This window comes from Rhodamnia argentea, chromosome 2 (assembly GCF_020921035.1).
Source record: "Rhodamnia argentea isolate NSW1041297 chromosome 2, ASM2092103v1, whole genome shotgun sequence".
NCBI lineage: Eukaryota > Viridiplantae > Streptophyta > Magnoliopsida > Myrtales > Myrtaceae > Rhodamnia > Rhodamnia argentea.
In genome coordinates this window covers 1,004,789-1,024,862 of record NC_063151.1, presented here as the reverse complement: position 1 = coordinate 1,024,862, position 20,074 = coordinate 1,004,789, and the positions used below count along the sequence as shown (strand labels likewise).

General features: G+C 41.4%; 3 protein-coding genes across 3 annotated transcripts; 1 reads left to right on the top strand and 2 right to left on the bottom strand.

Moving 5' to 3' along the window:
- The first annotated feature begins 3,426 nt into the window (after positions 1–3,426).
- Positions 3,427–4,899, top strand: LOC115733055 (probable carboxylesterase 2). Its single transcript, XM_030663724.2, has 2 exons — positions 3,427–4,037; positions 4,256–4,899. Exons 1-2 carry the CDS (start codon positions 3,517–3,519, stop codon positions 4,716–4,718), a joined length of 984 nt encoding a protein of 327 aa, XP_030519584.2. The 5' UTR covers positions 3,427–3,516; the 3' UTR covers positions 4,719–4,899.
- A 470-nt stretch (positions 4,900–5,369) lies between these two features.
- LOC115746328 (26S proteasome non-ATPase regulatory subunit 14 homolog) lies at positions 5,370–10,457 on the bottom strand. The gene is made up of 6 exons (XM_048275328.1): positions 10,190–10,457; positions 9,686–9,863; positions 8,191–8,272; positions 7,168–7,344; positions 6,922–7,089; positions 5,370–5,800 (listed from the first exon to the last, which is right to left on the bottom strand). The coding sequence occupies exons 1-6, from the start codon at positions 10,329–10,331 to the stop codon at positions 5,609–5,611; spliced, it is 939 nt and encodes a 312-aa protein (XP_048131285.1). The 5' UTR covers positions 10,332–10,457; the 3' UTR covers positions 5,370–5,608.
- Positions 10,458–15,404: 4,947 nt separating this feature from the next.
- LOC115746315 (patatin-like protein 2) lies at positions 15,405–17,730 on the bottom strand. Its single transcript, XM_048275323.1, has 7 exons — positions 17,400–17,730; positions 17,048–17,229; positions 16,760–16,946; positions 16,479–16,640; positions 16,093–16,395; positions 15,833–16,005; positions 15,405–15,721 (listed from the first exon to the last, which is right to left on the bottom strand). Exons 1-7 carry the CDS (start codon positions 17,544–17,546, stop codon positions 15,634–15,636), a joined length of 1,242 nt encoding a protein of 413 aa, XP_048131280.1. The 5' UTR covers positions 17,547–17,730; the 3' UTR covers positions 15,405–15,633.
- Positions 17,731–20,074: the final 2,344 nt, after the last annotated feature.

The window sequence follows — 20,074 nt, the reverse complement described above, 5'->3', positions numbered from 1 at the left end:
GAGTTCATCTTAGATGGTCTACTGGACTGTGCAATAGAGCCTTCTTGCCAGATTTCTTGGTAGGATTAAACCCCATCAGTCTTTTTTGGGCTTCTTATTTTAGCCTTCATGTGAAAAGCACAAGAAACACCAACGTTGTCTGTTACAGGAACCTGAATAAAGCTTATGTAAAGTTACACAATATTGGCGAGTAGGACTTACTTTAGAAGGCCTAGGTGCCGTAAGATTTTTACACGTCTTCTTGTTGTGCCCATACTGAAGGCAATTCTCCATGTCACATTTGATTCGGTTTTTCTTCTCTCTCCCCCTTTCCCTTCTGTAAGGTGGTAGATTGATTGGCTCACCACTGACTTTGGGCCAAATTTTTGCCTGGAAAGGGAAACCGGTGACATCTTTCTTAAGCGTACTTCTTAAAGCAGTCATCTTCATTATTGTTGGTGTCTAATGTCATCAATGTAATGCAACATTTGGCTTGTCTACATAGTTTTTTCGAGGTATCTCATTCCTTACAAGCACGTCTTCTCAACCCAGTCAGCCACAAGTATATTATCATCCACTCGAACCTCAATTTTATTCCCTGTAGCTGGCCTAGAAATACAGTACTTGGACTCTAGTTTACAGTTCTCCAACTTAATGCTAATCCTCGGGCAAATTGAATTTGTCAATCAATCATTAATTGACTTCTCTTAGGAAAATTATCAAAAAATGTCTTGAATTTACTGTACGTCAGATAATTCTATCATAAACCTTTTAATTTAGCCAATTTATTCCTAAATCTTTTAACGATTTACCAATCTAGTCTTTCCAGCCAATTTTGGATTAAAATTGTTGATGTGAATGTTGACCGTCCTACGTGACAAGACCGGCAATGACATGAATACTTTGTACAACATTCCTTTTTTAAATTTTTCTGATTTTTTAAAAAAATTTCTTGTTTCCTTTCTTGTTTTCATTTTTTCTCTCTTTTTTCCAAATTTGGGATGGCAAGCTCGCCACCTGACCCTCGCCAACCACGAATGAGGGCCTCCGCACCCTTACAGGCCACAAACAAGTGTGTTAGCCCTCGCCAAGATCTAGGCGAGGGTCACGACGCCCTTGTTCGGACTAGGGAGGTTGTTGGCCCTCACTAGCATATAGTTGGAAAAAGAAAAGAAAAAACCAAACTAGTAACAAATTTGGAAAAAAAAATTTAAAAACAAATTGCATAAATTATCCACGTTAGCGCACTAGCCGTGCCATGTAGGACGGTTAGCGCTTACATCGATGATTTCCACCAAAATTGATTGGAATGACTAGATTGGCAAAATGTCAAAATATTTAGTATTAATTTGGTCAAATTAAAAATATTTAGAATTGAATTAGTATCCTGTTTTTTGGTAATTGTCCCGACTTCTCTGCTTTCCTCTCCATTAACATAGTGATTATCCCTTCAAGCATCGAAAGTACAGCTTTTCAAGAGTTGGTATCTATCTTGGTGAAAGCCCTACAGAATTGCTCAAAGCCTGCCTCAAGAAGCCTTCGTAACCTTCAGGGCACTTCGTCTTCAAATTGGCCATTGCTTGGTCAAAATCAACTTCAGGTGGACTCCTCATAGCCCCTCTAAAGGAGTTTCCTAAGAGCATCCCCTCTATGCACTATTCCCCAACGAGCACATATGTGGGGGAAATTACCAAAAAAGATCTAAATTTATTGCGCTTGTGGCAATTCAATTCTGAATTTTTCAATTTGGCCAATTTACTCCTAAACCTATTGCACTTATGCTAATTTAGTTTTAAACTTTTCAATTGTTCCAATTGAGTCCTAAACATTTTGACGATTTCCCCATTTAGTCTAATTCTTTTGATGATTTTTCAATTTAGTTGTTTCACTAATTTTTGGCTAAGTATTCTTGACGTGCAATCCAATGCATGACTAGTGCTAACATGGACGATTTTTGTAATTTTCTAAAAATAAATTCTGATTTTTTTCTTTTTTTTTTTCTTTCCTTTCATGTTTTATCTTTTTTCCTTATTTTCCTCCACCAGTTACTAGCCTTAGCGATGGCCATTTGGCTAGCCGTCGGCAAGTGCGAGGGTTTAGATACTCGCTAGATTTGATAAGGGGACCCTCGCTAGTGGCTAGGGACCAGCATAGGGACATAATCTGAAAATATAAAAGGGAACGGAAAGAAAAAAGGAAAAAAAAAGGAGTAGGAAATATAAAAGAATTGCAAAAATCGTCCCCGTCAGTGCCTTCTAAAACGACTAGCGCTAATTGGAACGTTACACCAGCAATTTTTGGCTGAAATTAGACGGAATGACTAAATTTGCAAATCGTCAAAAAAGTTTAGGATTTAATTGGTACATTAAAAAATTTTAGGAATAAATTGGCACAATTGCAGTATAATTAAGATCAAATTGGCCAAATTAAAAGTTTTAGGATTGAATTAGCACAAGTACAACAATTTTAGGATTTTTTTTGGTAATTTTCCCAAACACGTGTGCTTCGCACATGAAACTGGTTTCATTTGTCACTGCAACCAAAATCAATTGATAAAAAATTTAGCAAATCGGAACGATGATTGGACAATTGTAACTTAATAATATTCAAGGACAAAATGCAAGATATTATACCTTTTACTGGTTACTGATGAAAGAACAATCCTTGCCACATACTAATCTTCCACTACTGCCCAAGCAATTATAAACATTTGACTAATCCCATCCCATCCAACAAGCCGCAACAACGCACCCTTCTTCAATCAAGTCATGAGAAAGCATTCATCCAAGCCTATGAACATGCCTATACATCCCGCGAAAACTTCCTTTTCAACTCATCAAACCTTTTGACCAAAAACAAAAACTCATCAAACCTCACATAAAATCTCTTAAAATAATTTGGATGTTAGGTTAACTTTCATCTCAAATTAATGGCGCATGCTGACTCTGTTGAGCTCCTCATAATAAGATCTCATCCTTCCACATGGCTCCCTGTACCATATATTCTTAATCAACTGTTTGGGCCGACCTTTCTCTTACAACTACTTGTATATCCATAGTTTAGCCACCTAAGTTATTCCTTCATATCTTTGTTTAAGCCTCCTTTGTTTTATTTGCACTAATGTACCACTTGCACCAGCAACGCCCTCGATGATGACAAACTCAACTACCCCGTCATTCTTAAAAGATATTTTTCAAAAATCAATCGCCTGCATCCCGTAAAATAAACAATAAAAAAAAATTATTTTTGTTATCGGCAATAACTAATGCCTAAGTAATTTCATGGATGATAACAATATTTTTGGTAACGTTTATTTCTGTAAATAATATAAGCATTTAATTTTAAAAAAATACTTTTCAAATCATATATTTTGATATTGCGACGACTTTCCTAGGGGCCTACTACATGTCTGACCTGAGCTCCTTAATAAGTAGGCCCGCTTTGCTTTCCCTGCTTGAGCCATCGCTGTTTCTTGCCTCTCCCACTCATCATCTTCGCCTGTCTCTGATTAAGATCGTTGACCTCTCTCTCTCTTTCATGGATTCAGCCAAGGAGGTTTCGCTCGAGATCTTCCCCTACATCAGAGTCTACAAAGACGGCACCTTCGACCGCCTTGCCGGCTTCGAGATCGCCCCGCCCGGCCTCGACCCCGAGACCCGAGTTGAGTCCAAGGACGTCCTCATCCTCCCCGACGTTGGCGTCTCCGCCCGTATCTACCGCCCCTCCTCCGCGTCCGCTGCCACGAAGCTCCCCCTCGTCGTCTACTTCCACGGCGGGGCCTTCATCATCTCCTCCATCGCCGACCCCAAGTATCACTCCAGCCTCAACGCCCTTGTCGCCGAGTGCAACATCGTCCTCGTCTCCGTTGACTATCGCCGAGTCCCCGAGCACTCCCTCCCTGCCGCCTACGATGACTCCTGGGCTGCTCTGCAGTGGATCGCATCGGAGGAAGCCCGGTGCGAGCCGTGGCTCAGGGACCATGCGGACTTCGACCGGCTCTTCCTCGTCGGTGACAGCGGCGGCGCCAACATGTCGCACCACCTGGCCATGCGACTCAGGTACGGTACAATAACAAAACTAAAGATGCTGAGTGAGTTTTCTATTATAAGTTACGTTGAGGTTTCATCGCTGTGCTACGTCTGATTAGAATCTTAAAACATGAACACTTTTATGCTGCGGAGGCTCTGATTAATAGTGTTTACGGCAGTAGTGGGATTTTACGTAAAATCTCCTTATTTCATTATTACCTAAGTTTCTGCCTCCCTTGCTGATTAAGGGATGACGTACTCGGCAAGCGGGTCAAGCTCTCGGGGATCGCGATGTTACAACCCTACTTCTGGGGCGAGACCCCGATCGGGGTAGAGGTGTCGGACCCTGGTCGGAAGGCGTGGGTGGACAGCTGGTGGCGGTTCGTGTGCGTGTCGGACAAGGGGTGCGACGACCCGCTGATCAACCCGTTCGCGGACGGGGCCACCGGTGTGGACGGGCTGGCGTGCAAGAAGGTGCTGGTTATCGTGAGCGAGAAGGACATTCTGAGGGACAGAGGGAGGATGTACTACGAGAAGCTGGTGGAGAGCGGCGGGGCGGCGGTGGCGGCGGAGTTCATGGAGATCGAGGGCGTGGATCACGTGTTCCAAATCATGGACCCAAGCTGCGAGAAGGCGAAGAGGCTGTACAAACGGGTGGCCTCGTTCGTTAACGGCGATGGTGGTGATCACAAGGAGGAGACTGTGGAGTGAAAGGTGCTGGAAACAATGAGAAATGTCGGGGGGCGATTACAGTCTTTCGTTTACTTTTTTGCCTGTGGTGACTACAGTTCCAGTCGTCGTCAAAATCAAATTGTCGCTTTTACATTCTTGGGCACGGCAATTGTGGGTAGCTTTTTCACGAATTCCTGGTTATTTAACTGTTATTTTCTGTTATTGGTTTTTTCACAATTGTAACATGTGGCTCGACCAACCGGGTGAGCGACATGTGTTCTGACTTTCCTAGCCAAGTTGTAGACTTTCTTTATAATGTGAACTCGGCGCATGGTAGCCGTTTTCCAAATATTCATTTTTATCATGTTTTTTCACCTCTTTTCAGACTATAAACTTTATTTATGCATCATCTTAATCTTCAACCAAATGCTAAAATCCTTAGTTTTCATCCTATAAATTTTCTCCAATTTACAGTAGAGAATTATCATTGGTACGTACATTTGATATTGGACCAGTCCAGCATACACTAGCTCGTGCCGCTTCTAAGCAAAAGCCGAAAACGATGCACAAGATCTTGTCTCCTATGCTCCCCACAAGAGATGCTGTCGCAACATCTTTGGCAACTCAATCTATCGTCCTCATTGGTCAGAGACCGGAGACCCGCGCCCATGAATTAGTACAAGCGAGCAATTTCAGAGGCTGGCCGATAAAATGTCTCCTTTCCTCTCCTTTTCTTGGACAAGAACAAATTGGTAACTGAATTTGTTTGAATGGTAATACAAGCAAGCAGAAGAAAAAGGGCTGCATTTTCTAGAAAGCCACCCGCAGTGTCTACCGACCAAACCGACTTAAATCCGGAAACACTTTCACGAAAGATGATACAGAGTTGTGCTGAATGCAGGAAGATAAGATGCCGATTCGGAGGGGCCTTAGAAGACTACGGTGTCGAGCATGGTCCCTAAGGTCTGAACTATGTTGGAAGACATGAGGTTGGAGACATGCTCTTCGAGGTGCTTCTTGGCGTCTTGCCTCCCCACATTTGCAATCGCTAGCTTCTCTGGTGGCAATTCGTCCTCCTCCTGCACCGCCTTGTTATACTTGATTGCCAAATTCAGCATCTCCTGCAAGATTGGGAGAAAAAAACAAAAATCAACTCGTTTTGATTGTGCCACAAGTAGTTAATTAAACAACGACCACCCACCAACCAAATGATTTATGATGCTGCAAAAAAGATGGGTTTTCTGTGGCCCTGCCATATGGAAAGTGTGGCCAGCCACTACTCGTTATTTGACTCTAATAAGATACAAACGATCACACGAGTCACCCCAAGACAGCACTATGCTTCCCTTTATCGATTCAGCGAATTACTTCCCAACCGCCCACCCCTCTCCCACTTCCCTAATCATGGCAAAAGTCTTCTGACTCGAGGCATTTATTATACCGCCATACGGCCATACGCAATGTCATACGCGATCGTGCAGCGGATGTGTTCTAATTTACTTGTAACACCTGTCCAGAGTATGCACCAAGAATCATGTAAAGCTTTGACTTTAGATTGCCACCTATAAAATGCTGCCCTGTCGCTTTTCATTGGATAGGTCTTTGCCAATCCTTTACCCAAAAAAAAAAAAAAAAATAAAAAGAGAGAAGATTTTTGCAGTGTACTTCCATGAATATTTTTGGAAGAGAATATACCAAAGAATTAACAAAACCTACGTAATCATTCTATTACAAAAGGAATAATTATACTTTTTCCCTCAGCCTAGATGTAAAGCATAAAGCACATGTCCTTAGCTTTTGGATGATAAAACATAAATTTTTCTCCTCTGTAATCATTCTATTAACAAAACCTACGTAATCATTCTATTACAAAAGGAACAATTATACTTTTTCCCTCAGCCTAGATGTAAAGCATAAAGCACATGTCCTTAGCTTTTGGATGATGAAACATAAATTTTTCTCCTCTGAGCCTTGGATATCCATACAAAAAATCCACCAAAAAACAAGGATCTGAATTTGAAACTAATCATTCTTTTTGTCAGAAATGACAGCTTTTCGCCAAGTTCAATCAAGTCTATATGCATTGCAAGCTAATTAATCTTGATTAATTAGGACAACATGGACACCAGATGAAAACATGCTTGAGCAGAGGGTCTTGTCAGGCATTCTCTAGAATCCACCTCTAAGTGACTGGTGCAACCAATTCTCTAATCCAGATGCGACAGACAAGACCTTGACTTACCTGAACAGTCTGTTCATTGGTTTTAGAATGTGTGTCAAAACGGCGAAGTGTCAAGCCATCTGTCCATTTCTTCTTGTGAAGATTAAGTAGCATTTTTTCCTCAAGTTCATTCTTTCTGTAATTGATGGCAATTGAGTAATAGTGTCTGTTCAGCCCATGGATCAATGCCTACAAATATGGAGTCAAACCCATGAGGTAAGATCAAAACTCAATATTCAAAAAGAACATTATCTGGTCAGCACTCACTTGGATGGACGGTTTGTTGAGATGACCAAGGTTGGAGGTTGTCTGCCTGGGTTCTTGGCCAAGCATCATGGTTTGTGGGTTGATCAAACGGAAGGCATCAATCACCACCTTCCCTTTGACACTCTGAATGGGATCCACCACTACTGCAACCGCACGCTGATTTAAAGCCTCAAAACTCTGATTTTATAAGAAGACATTGCAAGTAATAAGCAGCCTTGTTAACAATTGGATCTAACTGGAAACCTATAAGCAATTATAGTCTAGCAAAAAAAGGGCAAAAGAAACTAATCATACACAAATGCAATAGGCTATGGTTATCAAACGAGGGTGAAAATATTTTAAATATCTTGAGTTACAACTCTCTGAGTGAATCCCCAAAGCCACAACCTTCAACCAAAACCATCCACACACCTTCACTCCCAGTAGAGGGGGCTCTTGAGATAATATAGAGACTAATGTCAGGTATCTAAAGACTAGTCCACTAAATTGGTTAACTGACTGATACAGCAGAGTTCTACTTGATGTTGAATATGGCCTCCTTTTACGCAAGCTCAGCTACAGTATATCACATGAATTAGTAAATCAATTTATTAGATCGGTCTTAACAAATTTAATGTTACTCTAATTCAAATAGCCCGATGGTTGCCAAACATCCACCTCCATCAAGACCAGAACCTCAGTATACATGAAAGGACAAGCACAAAGTCGTTAACTCTCACGTCTATTTGTTACCCACAATCAAAGCTATTGACACTTCTACTCAACGTAAATGAGTTCATTTGGTTGTCTTCCAAAACGACATTGTTTTCATAAGGAGGCTGGGGACTAAATGATATTAGGGAAAATAGGTTGATGAATAAAAGAAACTTCATATTTATACTTCTAGATTTGCATGCCATGCTATCATAACTCTAAACTGCATCACCAACCAATAGTTGTTGTAAGGCCAAAAGGTCATACCATTCATAATTACAATTCACATGCTCCCCCTATAAGAATGAAATTTAGAGTAAAAGAGATGACCTGTTGAGTGTTGATGTCCACCCCAGAAAGCCAACATCCAAAGCCAGGATGAGAGTGGTACCAACCTACCACCATCTCTGGTCTGCTATGCAGAACACACAATAAGCATATAAAACACAAACCTAAGTCACATATAGAGAATAACCCAGACTAAGGATGACCGATATTGACAAATAAGGCAGTTGAAATAAAATATAAACCCCAATCACAGGTTACAATTGGAATTTTATACTGGTGCCTATCTGACCTATTGCATGATAGTGTTTGATGATGAAACAGCCAGTGTCCGGCTCAAGAACCATCCACTAAAATTCAGTCCAAGATAAATACATACAAGTAGAAAATTAAAGTTCTACCTATCCAAAGAGGCACAGAAAATATCTTACAGGAAAATCATCACATTCAGTTCTTGAGTTACTTGAAGCATGCAATTTGGTAGATGGAAGATTGATCATATAATATACCAAGCCCATAACGGCCATGACATCAATGAGCTCAGAGAATTCTATGCTACCATAGCACTTCTTAATTTTTTACTGTTCAATTATTGTTCAGCGCATAATTAGGTAATCATTCAAGTATGTGTTACACGAACATTACCGTGTGTCATAAACAGAGGAACCATGAATTTCGACATGCTCGTCATTCTAGAGAGGGAAAATCATACCTGCAGACTACTATTAAATTCAACATGCAAGTCATTCTACACAAAAAAAGATAATGCTTTGGTTCTACCAACAATTAAAATTTTCTCGAAACTAGCGTCTGCATAAAACATTATCAGCTTATCATAACCTGAAGGCCTTTAAAGATCATCAATTCCTTTAGAGAGACCAGAATACAAATAACCAAGTGTTTATCAGGTGCAATACCCAGTTTTGCCAGTCCCCAAACCACCTACTTAAGATAGAACCATACTTCTTTAGGAGATATGCAGTTCACAGACGACACTTTGTAGGTGAGAATTTCTCAACAAGATAGGAAAAGTCGATAACTAACTTCTTTAGGAGAAATGTAACTGCCTGATGAAAGCTCTGTAAAATTATCTGCTCTTGAGAAATTTCGGCTAACTTCTGAAAAACGAATGCAGTTCACTTTGCTAATTCATCAACAGCAAAGCAAAATGACAAGAATCAAATTCCAGCATTCTCTTTCCATCATGTTGTTATGAGTAACCCAGTCTCGACTCACAAACAATACCAGACGTGGCAAGAAAGGATAAGTTAAGCAGCTCCATCATTCACACTTTATCTAATTCAAAATCCATCCAGAAGCTAAGATTTATCATTGTCACTAAGCAGTAGTTTCTGACTTCAGTTGCATATTATTTTCTTACAATTCACTTTCTCGTCAAAAGTTAAGAAATATCCTCTGAACAACTGCTCTGCATTATAGCTTGATGAGAGGGCCTAGATACAATTAAGCAAAATAGATCGAGAACTGTCTATCCAGTTAGTAAGAAAAAGCAAATCGCACAAAGTGTGAGGAGAATTACCTTCCAGTCTGTTTGAGCATGTCAAGCATATTGGTCTGGAACACATGATCGACCGCCTCGACACTGACACCAGTACCACTCTGTGGCATAGCAAACACATCGACGACTCGGACGGTGTACTCATCCACAAACTCCCCAAGCATCAAGCCCATCACTTCCATGGGAACCCCAGCCCTCCCTGGTCGGTCAATTGAAGTCTCCATTTAGAAAAAGCAAGATACAATCCAAGGACGATTACACCACAACTAATATCTAATAACGCGAAAAATGACAGAATCGATCCAAAAGCACAAACTTAATGCCAAAGAACCAACTTTCTCCGATCCCTCCACATTAAAAACGAAGGCCAAAGAAAGCACGCAGCAAGAAACCCTAACTGACCCTCTGGAAACGCTAAAGAATAGCAACTGGCATTATCATTAGGGTTTTTTTTATGTCGAACTGCTGGATTAAAGCGACCGTAGCGAAAGAGAGAGAGAGAGAGAGAGAGAGGGCAAGCTTTACCGTGCTTGAGCATCTTGAGGAGCGCGAGGGAGGAGATGTAGACCTGCTCGGAGGAATCGAGGGTCGGAGAATCAGGCGGTGGGTGGCCCAGAGCACCTCCCGCGCCGGCGAACATTCGCTGAAGCCTCTCCATACCGGACATTCAAGTTCTGAATCACACCGCGTCCTCGTCTCTGCGTCTCTCTCTCTCTCTCTCTCGGTCTTCTTCGTCCTCTCGAGTTCTCGGTTGCAGTGAACCGATGGAGAGGAGGAGGAGGAGAACTTGGGATGACTTTAGCTGCAAGCCAGCGAGAGCTTGTGCTGTTGTTTGGGCGGGCTTGAACGATTCATTTCGGTACGGAACTGGGCCCGAATTGAAGGTTTTCTAACTGAACGGGCCTAGTCCAGCATAACCGACAAGAGGCCCGACCATCGGGCCCATTCCTTTGACGGGCCTGGTCCAGTCCATCAAAGGCTGCCCATTAGCCATTGACGTACTCAACTTGCGCATAATTTCTCGAGGCGAGAATGAGATAGTGTCCAAGGCAATGTCTTCAAAACCGTACCGGAGGCCAAACCGAAGTGGTGACCAGCATGCGGTTCGACCGGTTCGACCCCAGTAAGCGCTTAAGCTAACCGGTTTGACAATAATGATGTATGGTGAAGTTATACATTCAAGCACATAAATATAATAGTGGATCGCTTTCGGATGGAAGCAAGATCTTAGAGTAGATGTTAAATGGCGCCGAGTGTTGTTTGTAAAAGAGAGTGTCTTTGAGACTTAGGCACCTGATCTTTTCTATAACGAGAATTCTAATGTATAAAGTGGTTACATCTCGATACAATATTGGATATGACTAATTCATCTTATCGTGTTAACTGAAAATTGATCAACTTAATTTTGTGTAACTAAATATAATATAAGGTATTCACTCACATACACATTACATTATATGCAAACTTTACATTGGTACTATGCTCGATGTATGCTAATATTGGTTTATTCCGATTAGTTTATATGCCCGATGCCTATAAGCTTACGATATGAGTAGGCATTGAACTTTATTCAAAACAATAGGTTGTTATTAAATTCGATATATGTCAATGTTTCATTGGTTGCATGATATATTCTCCTTAGTGAATGGCGTCACTGGTATCAAGAAGTACTCTTTTAATTGTGAGGATCGGCGCACAATCATAGCAAAGTAAAACGAGCAAGAAAGAGAAAATTGAGACATGAGATTTTGTCCTGGTTCACTCTTAAACTAGTGCCACGTCTAGTAGAATATTCCACTATAATTAGCACATCGTATCTCTTGTTACGTTACTCAATTACATCACTCTCGTTACATCACCTATAAGGTTTATGAGAATCGAGAGAATTACGAGGAAAATATTTTTTTGCAACCAATACATTTTCCATGTGCGAGTACATGTATTTATACAAGAGATTACAAGCCTTTAGAATTAATCAAATTGAATTTACAATCCCTTGATCTTAGCACTTGCTTTTACTTGCGTGATTTGATTTGATTTGATCTTGATTCATTGATCCGTGCCATTATCCTTAACGCACCCCCACAAGATGGCTCTTCCATCAAAGACGCCGATCTTAGGTCACAAATAACTTAATCGAGGTTTGGATAATGGTTTTGTGAGGGCATCTGCAAGTTGATCTGTGGTTGAGATGTATGAGATGCGGAGAGCTCCACTTGCAACTAGATTACGAATGAAATGGTAATTTATGGCAATGTGCTTCATTCGGGAGTGAAATACCAAATTTGCACATACACATGTGGCGCCGATGTTGTCACAAGACAGAGTTGGAGTGGTGATCGGTTGGATGCCAAGTTTGGACAGCAGATTTCGAACTCATTGTAGTTCTACCGTAGTGGTGGCAAAGGCGCGATACTCGACTTCGGTCGAAGACGGGCCAATTGTGTGTTGTTTTCACGCACTCCAAGATATTTGATTAGGGCCGAGATAGATGATAAATGCAGAGGTGGATGATTGGTCATTTGCATGACTTGCCCAATCAGCATCGGAGAACCCGTAAAGAATAGATGCCGTGGAGCTTGTTAGATGTAACCCATGAAATATACTTCCTTTTAAGTACCGGAGAAGTTGTTTAGCAGCAGTCCAATGTGTGATAGTGGGACGTTGCATGAACTGAGATCATTTGTTGACGAAGAATGCAATATTAGGTCTTGTGATAGTGAGATATTGAAGAGCCCCAATAAGACTTGGATACTTACTTGCATTGGTTGCCTTAGCTAGATCATTGGCAGATAAGTTGATTTCCACCGCCAATGAAGTGCCTACCTCCTTGGCCTCATCCATTTTGTGTTTTTGTAGAATCTAATGGATATACTTATGTTGAGAGAGAAGTATACATGTCTTGGTTGGGATCACTTCATTGCTAAGGAAGTAATGAAGTGTTCCCAAATCTTTCATAGAGAAATGCATAGATAATGCTTCAATGAAGTTGGCAATGAAAGAGGTGTCATTACCTGTGATGACGAGATCGTCAACATAGACAAATAAGAATGTTGTAATTGGACCCATGGTGTAAATGAACAAGGATGGATCGGAGCGGGAGTTGCGAAAGTTGTGAGTGTGTAGGAATTTACTCAATGCAGTGTACCATGCCCTTGGTGCTTGTTTAATTCCGTAAATAGCTTTTTTCATTTTGCATACATGGTTCTGTCGAGTCGGATCAATAAACCCCGCAGGTTGAGTCATGTATAGTTTATCCGTGAGATCCCCTTATAGGAATGCTTTGTTGACATCAAGTTGTTGAAGTGGCCATCATCAGTTCAATGCAATAGAAAACACAACATGAATGATGGTTAGTTTGATGACGGGGACTAAAGATGTCATTGTAGTCAATCCCAAGGCGGCAACGAGACGCACTTTGTAGCGCTCAATACTACCGTCGGATCGGCGTTTAATCCGGAAGATCCACCTGCAACTAACAACATTACTGGAATTTATGTTAGGGGTGAGTTCCCATGTTTTATTGCACAGCAGCGCATTAAATTCCTCGGACATGGTGTGTCTCATTTGGCATCCCACAAGGCTTGAGTAACGCATGTTGGTTCGATGGTATCGGATAGAGGATATTTAGTGGTGTGATGAATTTGTTTGGGTTTGAAGATGTTATTCCTGGATCGTGTAATCATTGGATGGTTGCGGGTTGCGGTTGGTGGAGGTGGTGGTAAGACCTGTCGTGGTGGTGGATTAGAGGATGAGGGGGGTGGATCCGATGGGTTGGGATTTATGATAGACAGTGGTGTGTTATTTTGATTTGAGTTGGTCTGGAATTTTAGGTAAGGGGTCGGTTGTGGGTGGGTTGAGTGGTGGCCGAGGTTATGATTCGATCGGCGGATGGCTGTTGATGGCGTCGGTGCTGTGAATTGGAGAAACAACTGTTGCATAGGGGGTAGGCGGTGGGTTGGTAGCAGCTGTAGGAGCTTGCGATTGGATTGGCGTTGAGACAGGAGGTGAGGTTGAACTCGTTTGTTGGGTAGTGATTGGAAGTTGGATCCATGTGGGATTTGTCGGTGATAATGGGTTTGGAGGAAAGGAGTTGTTGCGAGCACCATGAGAAGTTCCGCGTCCGTTTTGGGCACCGTTCCGGTGAGCAACGGACGCACTAGAACGTGATTTGGGAATATATTGAGCTGTGATAGGAATGAATTTTGTGGCTTTTTCTTCATGCTTAAGGTAAGTTTCATAAGCGACAAGTTTGTCGTGTAATTCCTCAAATGAAATAGGATTTTCTCTAGTGCGAATTGCAGCCGCTAATTCTTTAAATTTAGGACGAATTCCACATAAACATGTATAACAATATTATCATCTTGAAGGGGTGCATTAATAATGGAGAGTTCATCGGCACTATCGTTTAATTCTTGATGATATTCAGAAACCGATCTTGATTAGCGCCGGATTACGGATAACCGGTCCTTGAGAGATATTACCCAAGAATGAGATTTGTTGGCATAAAGTTTGATGAGCTTTTTTAATGCCTCTTGAGAGGTTTCGCTGAATGCAATCAGCGGCAAAATAGGTTTAGGAACTAAGCTGAAAATGGTGGATAACAACAATTGATCCTGGCGGATCCACAATGTGCGTGCTGGACTAGGCGATCGGAATGAATCGAGTGACGGACACGGGTGTGTGCCATCAACGGATTAGAGCAGATCATGCCCAATTAAAATGGCATGAAGTTGTGCTTGCCAAGAGAGAAAGTTGCCGGCTGTGAGCTTCATGGGAAGCTAGATAGTGTTGCCGATGATAATGAGATCGGTTGCAGAAGAGTTGATGTGTCACCGGTTGGACTTGACATGGTGGGATTGAGGGCTCGGTTGAGCGAAAAAGCTCTGATACCATATAAGGTTTATGAGAATCGAGAGAATTCCGAGGAAAATATTTTTTACAATCGATACATTTCCATGTACGAGTACATGTATTTATACAAGAGATTACAAGCCATTAGAATGAATTAAATTGAATTTACAATCCCTTGATCTTAGCACTTGCTTGTAATTGCGTGATTTGATTTGATCTTGATTCCTTGATCTGCGCCATTATCCTTAACATCACCCACATGCTTTCCTGTTGCATGGGAGTATAAACCACACCGCAACATTAAGATCACAAAATAGGAAAAAAAATTCAAACGACATTGGTAAAAATTATAAATATGCTCAGTTGATAGAAATAAAATATTTTGCCTCAATGCTTGCTCTCACTAGAAAATTTATGGAGGAAAAGGATCAATTATGCAATGGTAAAAATTTAAATTTCTTTTGGGTTTTGCCAAAATATCTTTTCTATGCAAATGGTTCTTAGGCTCCGTTTGTTTCATAGAAAATGAGTGATCCGAAAACATTTTCTTTAAGAATAATCTCTCACATCTAAATATTTTCGTGGACGATAGAATTATTTTCCAAATAATTCATTTTTTGTGAAATAAGCATAAGCTTTGGTGAAGAAAAATAACAGACGACTATATACTGCTTTCCATATTCCGTCGAAGGCACGTGTTATTATTATTGTTGATAAATTATCATGTAATTATCTTAATCCCTACAATCAGCATCGTAATTATTGTGAATATGATTAACATTGTTATCATCTAATTTTCAGTACACATATCTGTGTGCTTTCACGCAAGTCGATTATGCTTAGCTTTTCGACATTAAATAGGGACGATCTCAACAATTTCCAGCCACAATCCATAATAATGAGGTCTTTATTCATATGGACGGTGTTTACAAGCTATCACACCAGCTACTACATACAAAACTAATCATCAAGGAGAATTAGATTAATTTAAACCCCACACGAAAATTGTCTGCTTGGAATTTCATTCGAGAATGGAAAGAATGAAACAATCAAAGAATAAATGAGTTATCCCCTAAGAATCAATCTTCACATTTGTCGTCCCTCGATTGTACAGTTTAGAATTGCTTCAAACTTGCGGAGTTATGTCCATGAGGTGACCTAGCAAGACGAAGTCGTCTCTCACATGAGAGCTTTTTTGCAAACCTGAAACCACAATTTAGAATTGCAATTAGTAACCTCAATGATCATACACTGTCCTGAAACTTTTAATCACTCAAGAACTCGAGACATCGTTCAGAACAGATAGTTCAATACCTTCCGAGAGCCTCTTCATTAGTCTCCGTGTTACACGCCTTGCATCCACCTGTGTCTAGGTCTACCTTTGAAACAGGCTTCTTCAACAGTGCTTCGCCGGTTCTGGCTAAGTCGTTCAAGTTCTTCTTTGTTGCGATATCCACGGATGCCACGGCCCCGCTTAAGTTGTCGTCCTATCCATTCCAAATTCGACTAGCGGGTCAACTCCTGTTCTCTGAGGAGATAATTTTCTTGAATGATTCAAGGTGCAATAAGAATACCTGAATCCGGAGGTAGTTGGCTTCAAGGTGCAGGGCCTGGAAGACCGCAGAGAGGTGGAAGTCGACCATATCGGCGCTCACGTGCATGAACACATCGACCAAGGGGCTCCCACCACTGCTGCTCAACCAGTCCAGCACTCCCCATTTGGCAGCTTCACTTGCGCCGTACTTCCCTTCGACTTTTTGCGAGCCAGTCCCGAGTGATATCACCAGAAATCTTCCGTAATCCATTGGCTTTATAGGGAAGAAATCCGAGCTTCCTCCCATGATCTCCTTCGTCACTTCGCCCATTGCGAGTAACGTCTGCATGATGAACGACGTAAAGTTAGAAACTATAGATGCACCTTTTGTTAAATCAGGTCTGCCAAAACATAGTTCTTTCATACCGGATTGTTTGCAGCTACGCCGCCATCTATGAGGTTGAATTCCCTCGGTTTTCCTGTGGAGTCTTGGGTTTCGAAATAATGAGCTGGGAGATAAGTTGGTGCTGCTGAGGTTGAGATGCATATGTCCGAGAGCAAGGCGTTTATGGTCGGCGTTTTCTTCACCTACCCATTTCCCCGAAAACAAAATACTTAGTTGATTATCTAAATATGATAACCTAGGAAAAAAAAAAAAAGAACGTAAGGACAGAAGTTATATGCATGTTAAGGACAAGAAGATGAACCTCGTAGCTAGAAAAGATGGTTGGCTGAAGTCGCTTGATGTCGAACGTTGGGATAACAACATTAGTCAATGTCTGGTTCAATCTTGTGTTCCCGAGTTTCTCTTTCACGAGCATATGCAGGTATTTTCCATCATATTTTGGGCCAGTCACAGCTTTGATCATCTTCGTAGCAGGCGCGAAAGGACAACTGTAGTTTTCAATTTACAAAGACATTATGTTAGAAAGTCATTCAAGAAAACAGTACTTTGTACCTATAACTCCTATACCCGCTTGAAAATTTCGGCTCACCTGTCTTGAGGGAAGATTTTAGGGCAATTGTTAAGGTAAAAATCCTTAATGTCCTTTGCAGCGAACAAGGGACGATCGTTCTCGTCGGGGGTGGTTAACATGGCCGTGACAAGACCACCAGTGCTCGTTCCAGCAATAACATCGAAATAATCTGCGATTCTTGCATCTTCACCATCTAGTTTCTGCACAGTCCACAGAGATGTGTTCTCTAGTTAGGAACCGAAATTTGAATGGGCAATGCATGCATGAAAAGGCGAACTTCAAGTGATTGGATCACGCAGCAAAGTGGTTCTTACAAAAAAATTACAAAAGCATTAGCAAGTGATTGATATATATATATATGTAATTATACCTGAAGTTCAGACTCTAAGAAAGCGAGGATGGTTCCTGGGATAAGCCCTCTTATCCCTCCACCATCAATACTTAGAATTGTAATGAGGTTTCCGTAAGTCGGAGGCTGAAGTGGCAAGCTGCTTGTTCTTTCCATGGATATCATCATGTAACTGGATGGAGAGAGAGAGAGAGAGAGAGAGAGTTGAATTGCAACTGTGTTGAATTGCAGATATGAGGTTTGCAGAAAAAGAAGGAAGTGCGAGCTCTATGGCCTTGATCTTGACAAGAAGCAAGTAGTTATAGGCTATGCCCCAATTCCAAATTTGACCAAATTCGCGAGTGCGATCTTGTTCGAAACTGTTTTAAGTTGGGACACTGATTCTTCAATCCTAGAAAACCATTGAACAGTCCAAAGGGCTGAATCATAAATTGCTTCTTCGGAAGTACGCAGCCGATGTTGAGTTTGAGCAGTTACCATGCAACTGAGAACTGTCGTTGAGACTTTCAACACTCCATGAGAGAGACTTGTAGGTTTGACAAAGTAAACGAAACGCATGGGGGAACATTTTCGAGGAAAAATTACCGAAAAAGTAAAAAATTTATTGTAATTATGCCAATTTAATTTTAATTTTTTTTATCGATTGAGTTCTAAACCTTTTGTAATTGTGCCAATTCAGTCAATCTGGCGAATTTTGGCCTGTCGGCACTGACGTGAACACCGGCCGGCCGATGACATAATATTTTAATATATTATTTATTTCTTTATTTTTTTCTAATTTTCGGAATTTTTTTTTTATTTTTATTTTTTTATTTCCCCTTTCCCAGCGCAGGAGGTCGTCTTCTCCACGATGCTTTTCACGGGGTCTTCTTCACAGGGTCTTCTTCACAGGTCCTCCCTCTTGGACCTACACAGGAACCGCACACCCCCCAATCAACGGCGCCAGCCACCGACTCCAACCGCCAGGACCGAGCCACAACACCGCAACAGGAGAAATAAAGGCCGAACGACTTACCCAAACGGATTCGACCGCACGTGATGTCGTCCGTTTGAAGGCCGCGGATCACGGCCCCGACGAGGTTTGAGCAAGGACCAGTCGGTGCGATTTCATCAAAACGAAGCATACAAAGGCACTACACAGTCGAAAAGAAGCGTGTACACGTTAACTAGGTCTGGATCTATTGTTTGGACTCGAAAACTCGGCTCGATCTCTCACTCTTGCTCACGATTTTTTTTTTTGCTCTCTGAACTGCTCTGTGTTTTGCTTCAGAGACTCTTCCTTCGAGACCTCCGCGGGAAAGAAAGTTCTCTTTCGCCCTTCAAAAATCACAGAGCTCTCCCTCTCCCTTGTGAACGAGCTCTTTTTTTTTTTTTTTCCAACTCTAATGCTTCTTCCTCCTCTGCAGAGCTCCCTTGCGCCTCAGATTCTCTCCCTCTCCTTTCTTTGGTTTTGTTTTTTCCTTCTCCTTTTCTCTTCACCCCAAGCGAGAACCAGTGAAGAGACCGTGAGAGTCCAAAAGGAAAGCTTCCCCCTTTTACAAAAGGTCTACCCCCCACACACGAGGCCATCCCCCTCGGGTTGCGACGACGGCAAGCGACACACGACGGTTTGGTCTCGCCCTCGCACCTGAACTCTCTTCCCCCAGAACTCTCTCTCTCTCTCTGTCTCGATTTGGCCAAACGACGACATGGATTTTTTTTTTATATCACCAACGACATGGATGAAGGGTTTCAACTTTTCCAACATTTTCCCAATTCGATTGTCCGGTGGCTGGGGGTGAACTGTAGCAACGTAGAAATGCAGATCACGAAGAAGAGGAGGAGGAGAGAGTGCAGATCTGGGCTGGGAAGGGGAACTAAAAAAATAAAAATAAAAAAAATCAGAAAATTAGAAAAAAAAATCAAAAAAATATTAAAATATCATGTCGCCAGCCGGCCGGCGTCTGCGTCGATGCCGGCAGGCCAAAATTCGCCGAATAGATTGAATTGGCACAATTGCAAAAGGTTTAGGACTCAATCGGCTAAAAAAAATGTTTAGGATTGAATTAACACAATTGCAATAAGTTTAAGACATTTTTAGTAATTTTTTCCATTTTGGAAGCAACTAACCCCGACTTCTAATGCATTTGTACAACAAGGGGAGTGAATTGGCGCCATGAAAATGATTTGAGCCGAGAACGAAAAGATCGGTGTGCTGGTGGTAGCTCAAGACGCACTCTTAGAGGTTGCTTTCCACGAGAATCGGAATACAGACAATGTCGAGTGTTGAAAGCTGCGAGACGCTTGTCGCGACCTAAAAATTAATTTAGGTTAATGGATTATTAGGTTAATTAGATGAATTAACTAACCTAATACGGACTCTCCCAAGCCCTACCAATTCGCAACTTATGTTTGATTTTTGATTTAGGAGCCGCCACTAATCTTTTTTGGTAGGTAGATTAGATACCTAAATAAAGTACGGGAGAATACTTTATTTTCTGCTAACCGGAGGTTTAGGGTTCGGGGATTTGATTATGTTAATTTTTAATTAACACCCTTTCGGTACCAAATTTCATGAAAATGCCTTTTTTTGATTGATGATTTGTGATTCTAATTTCTTTTTTATATTTTCGGATTTTTGAATTGAAACAGATGAATTTGAACAAAATTAAACAAAAATGCCCATAATGTACCTTTAAATCCGATTTTCCGATAAA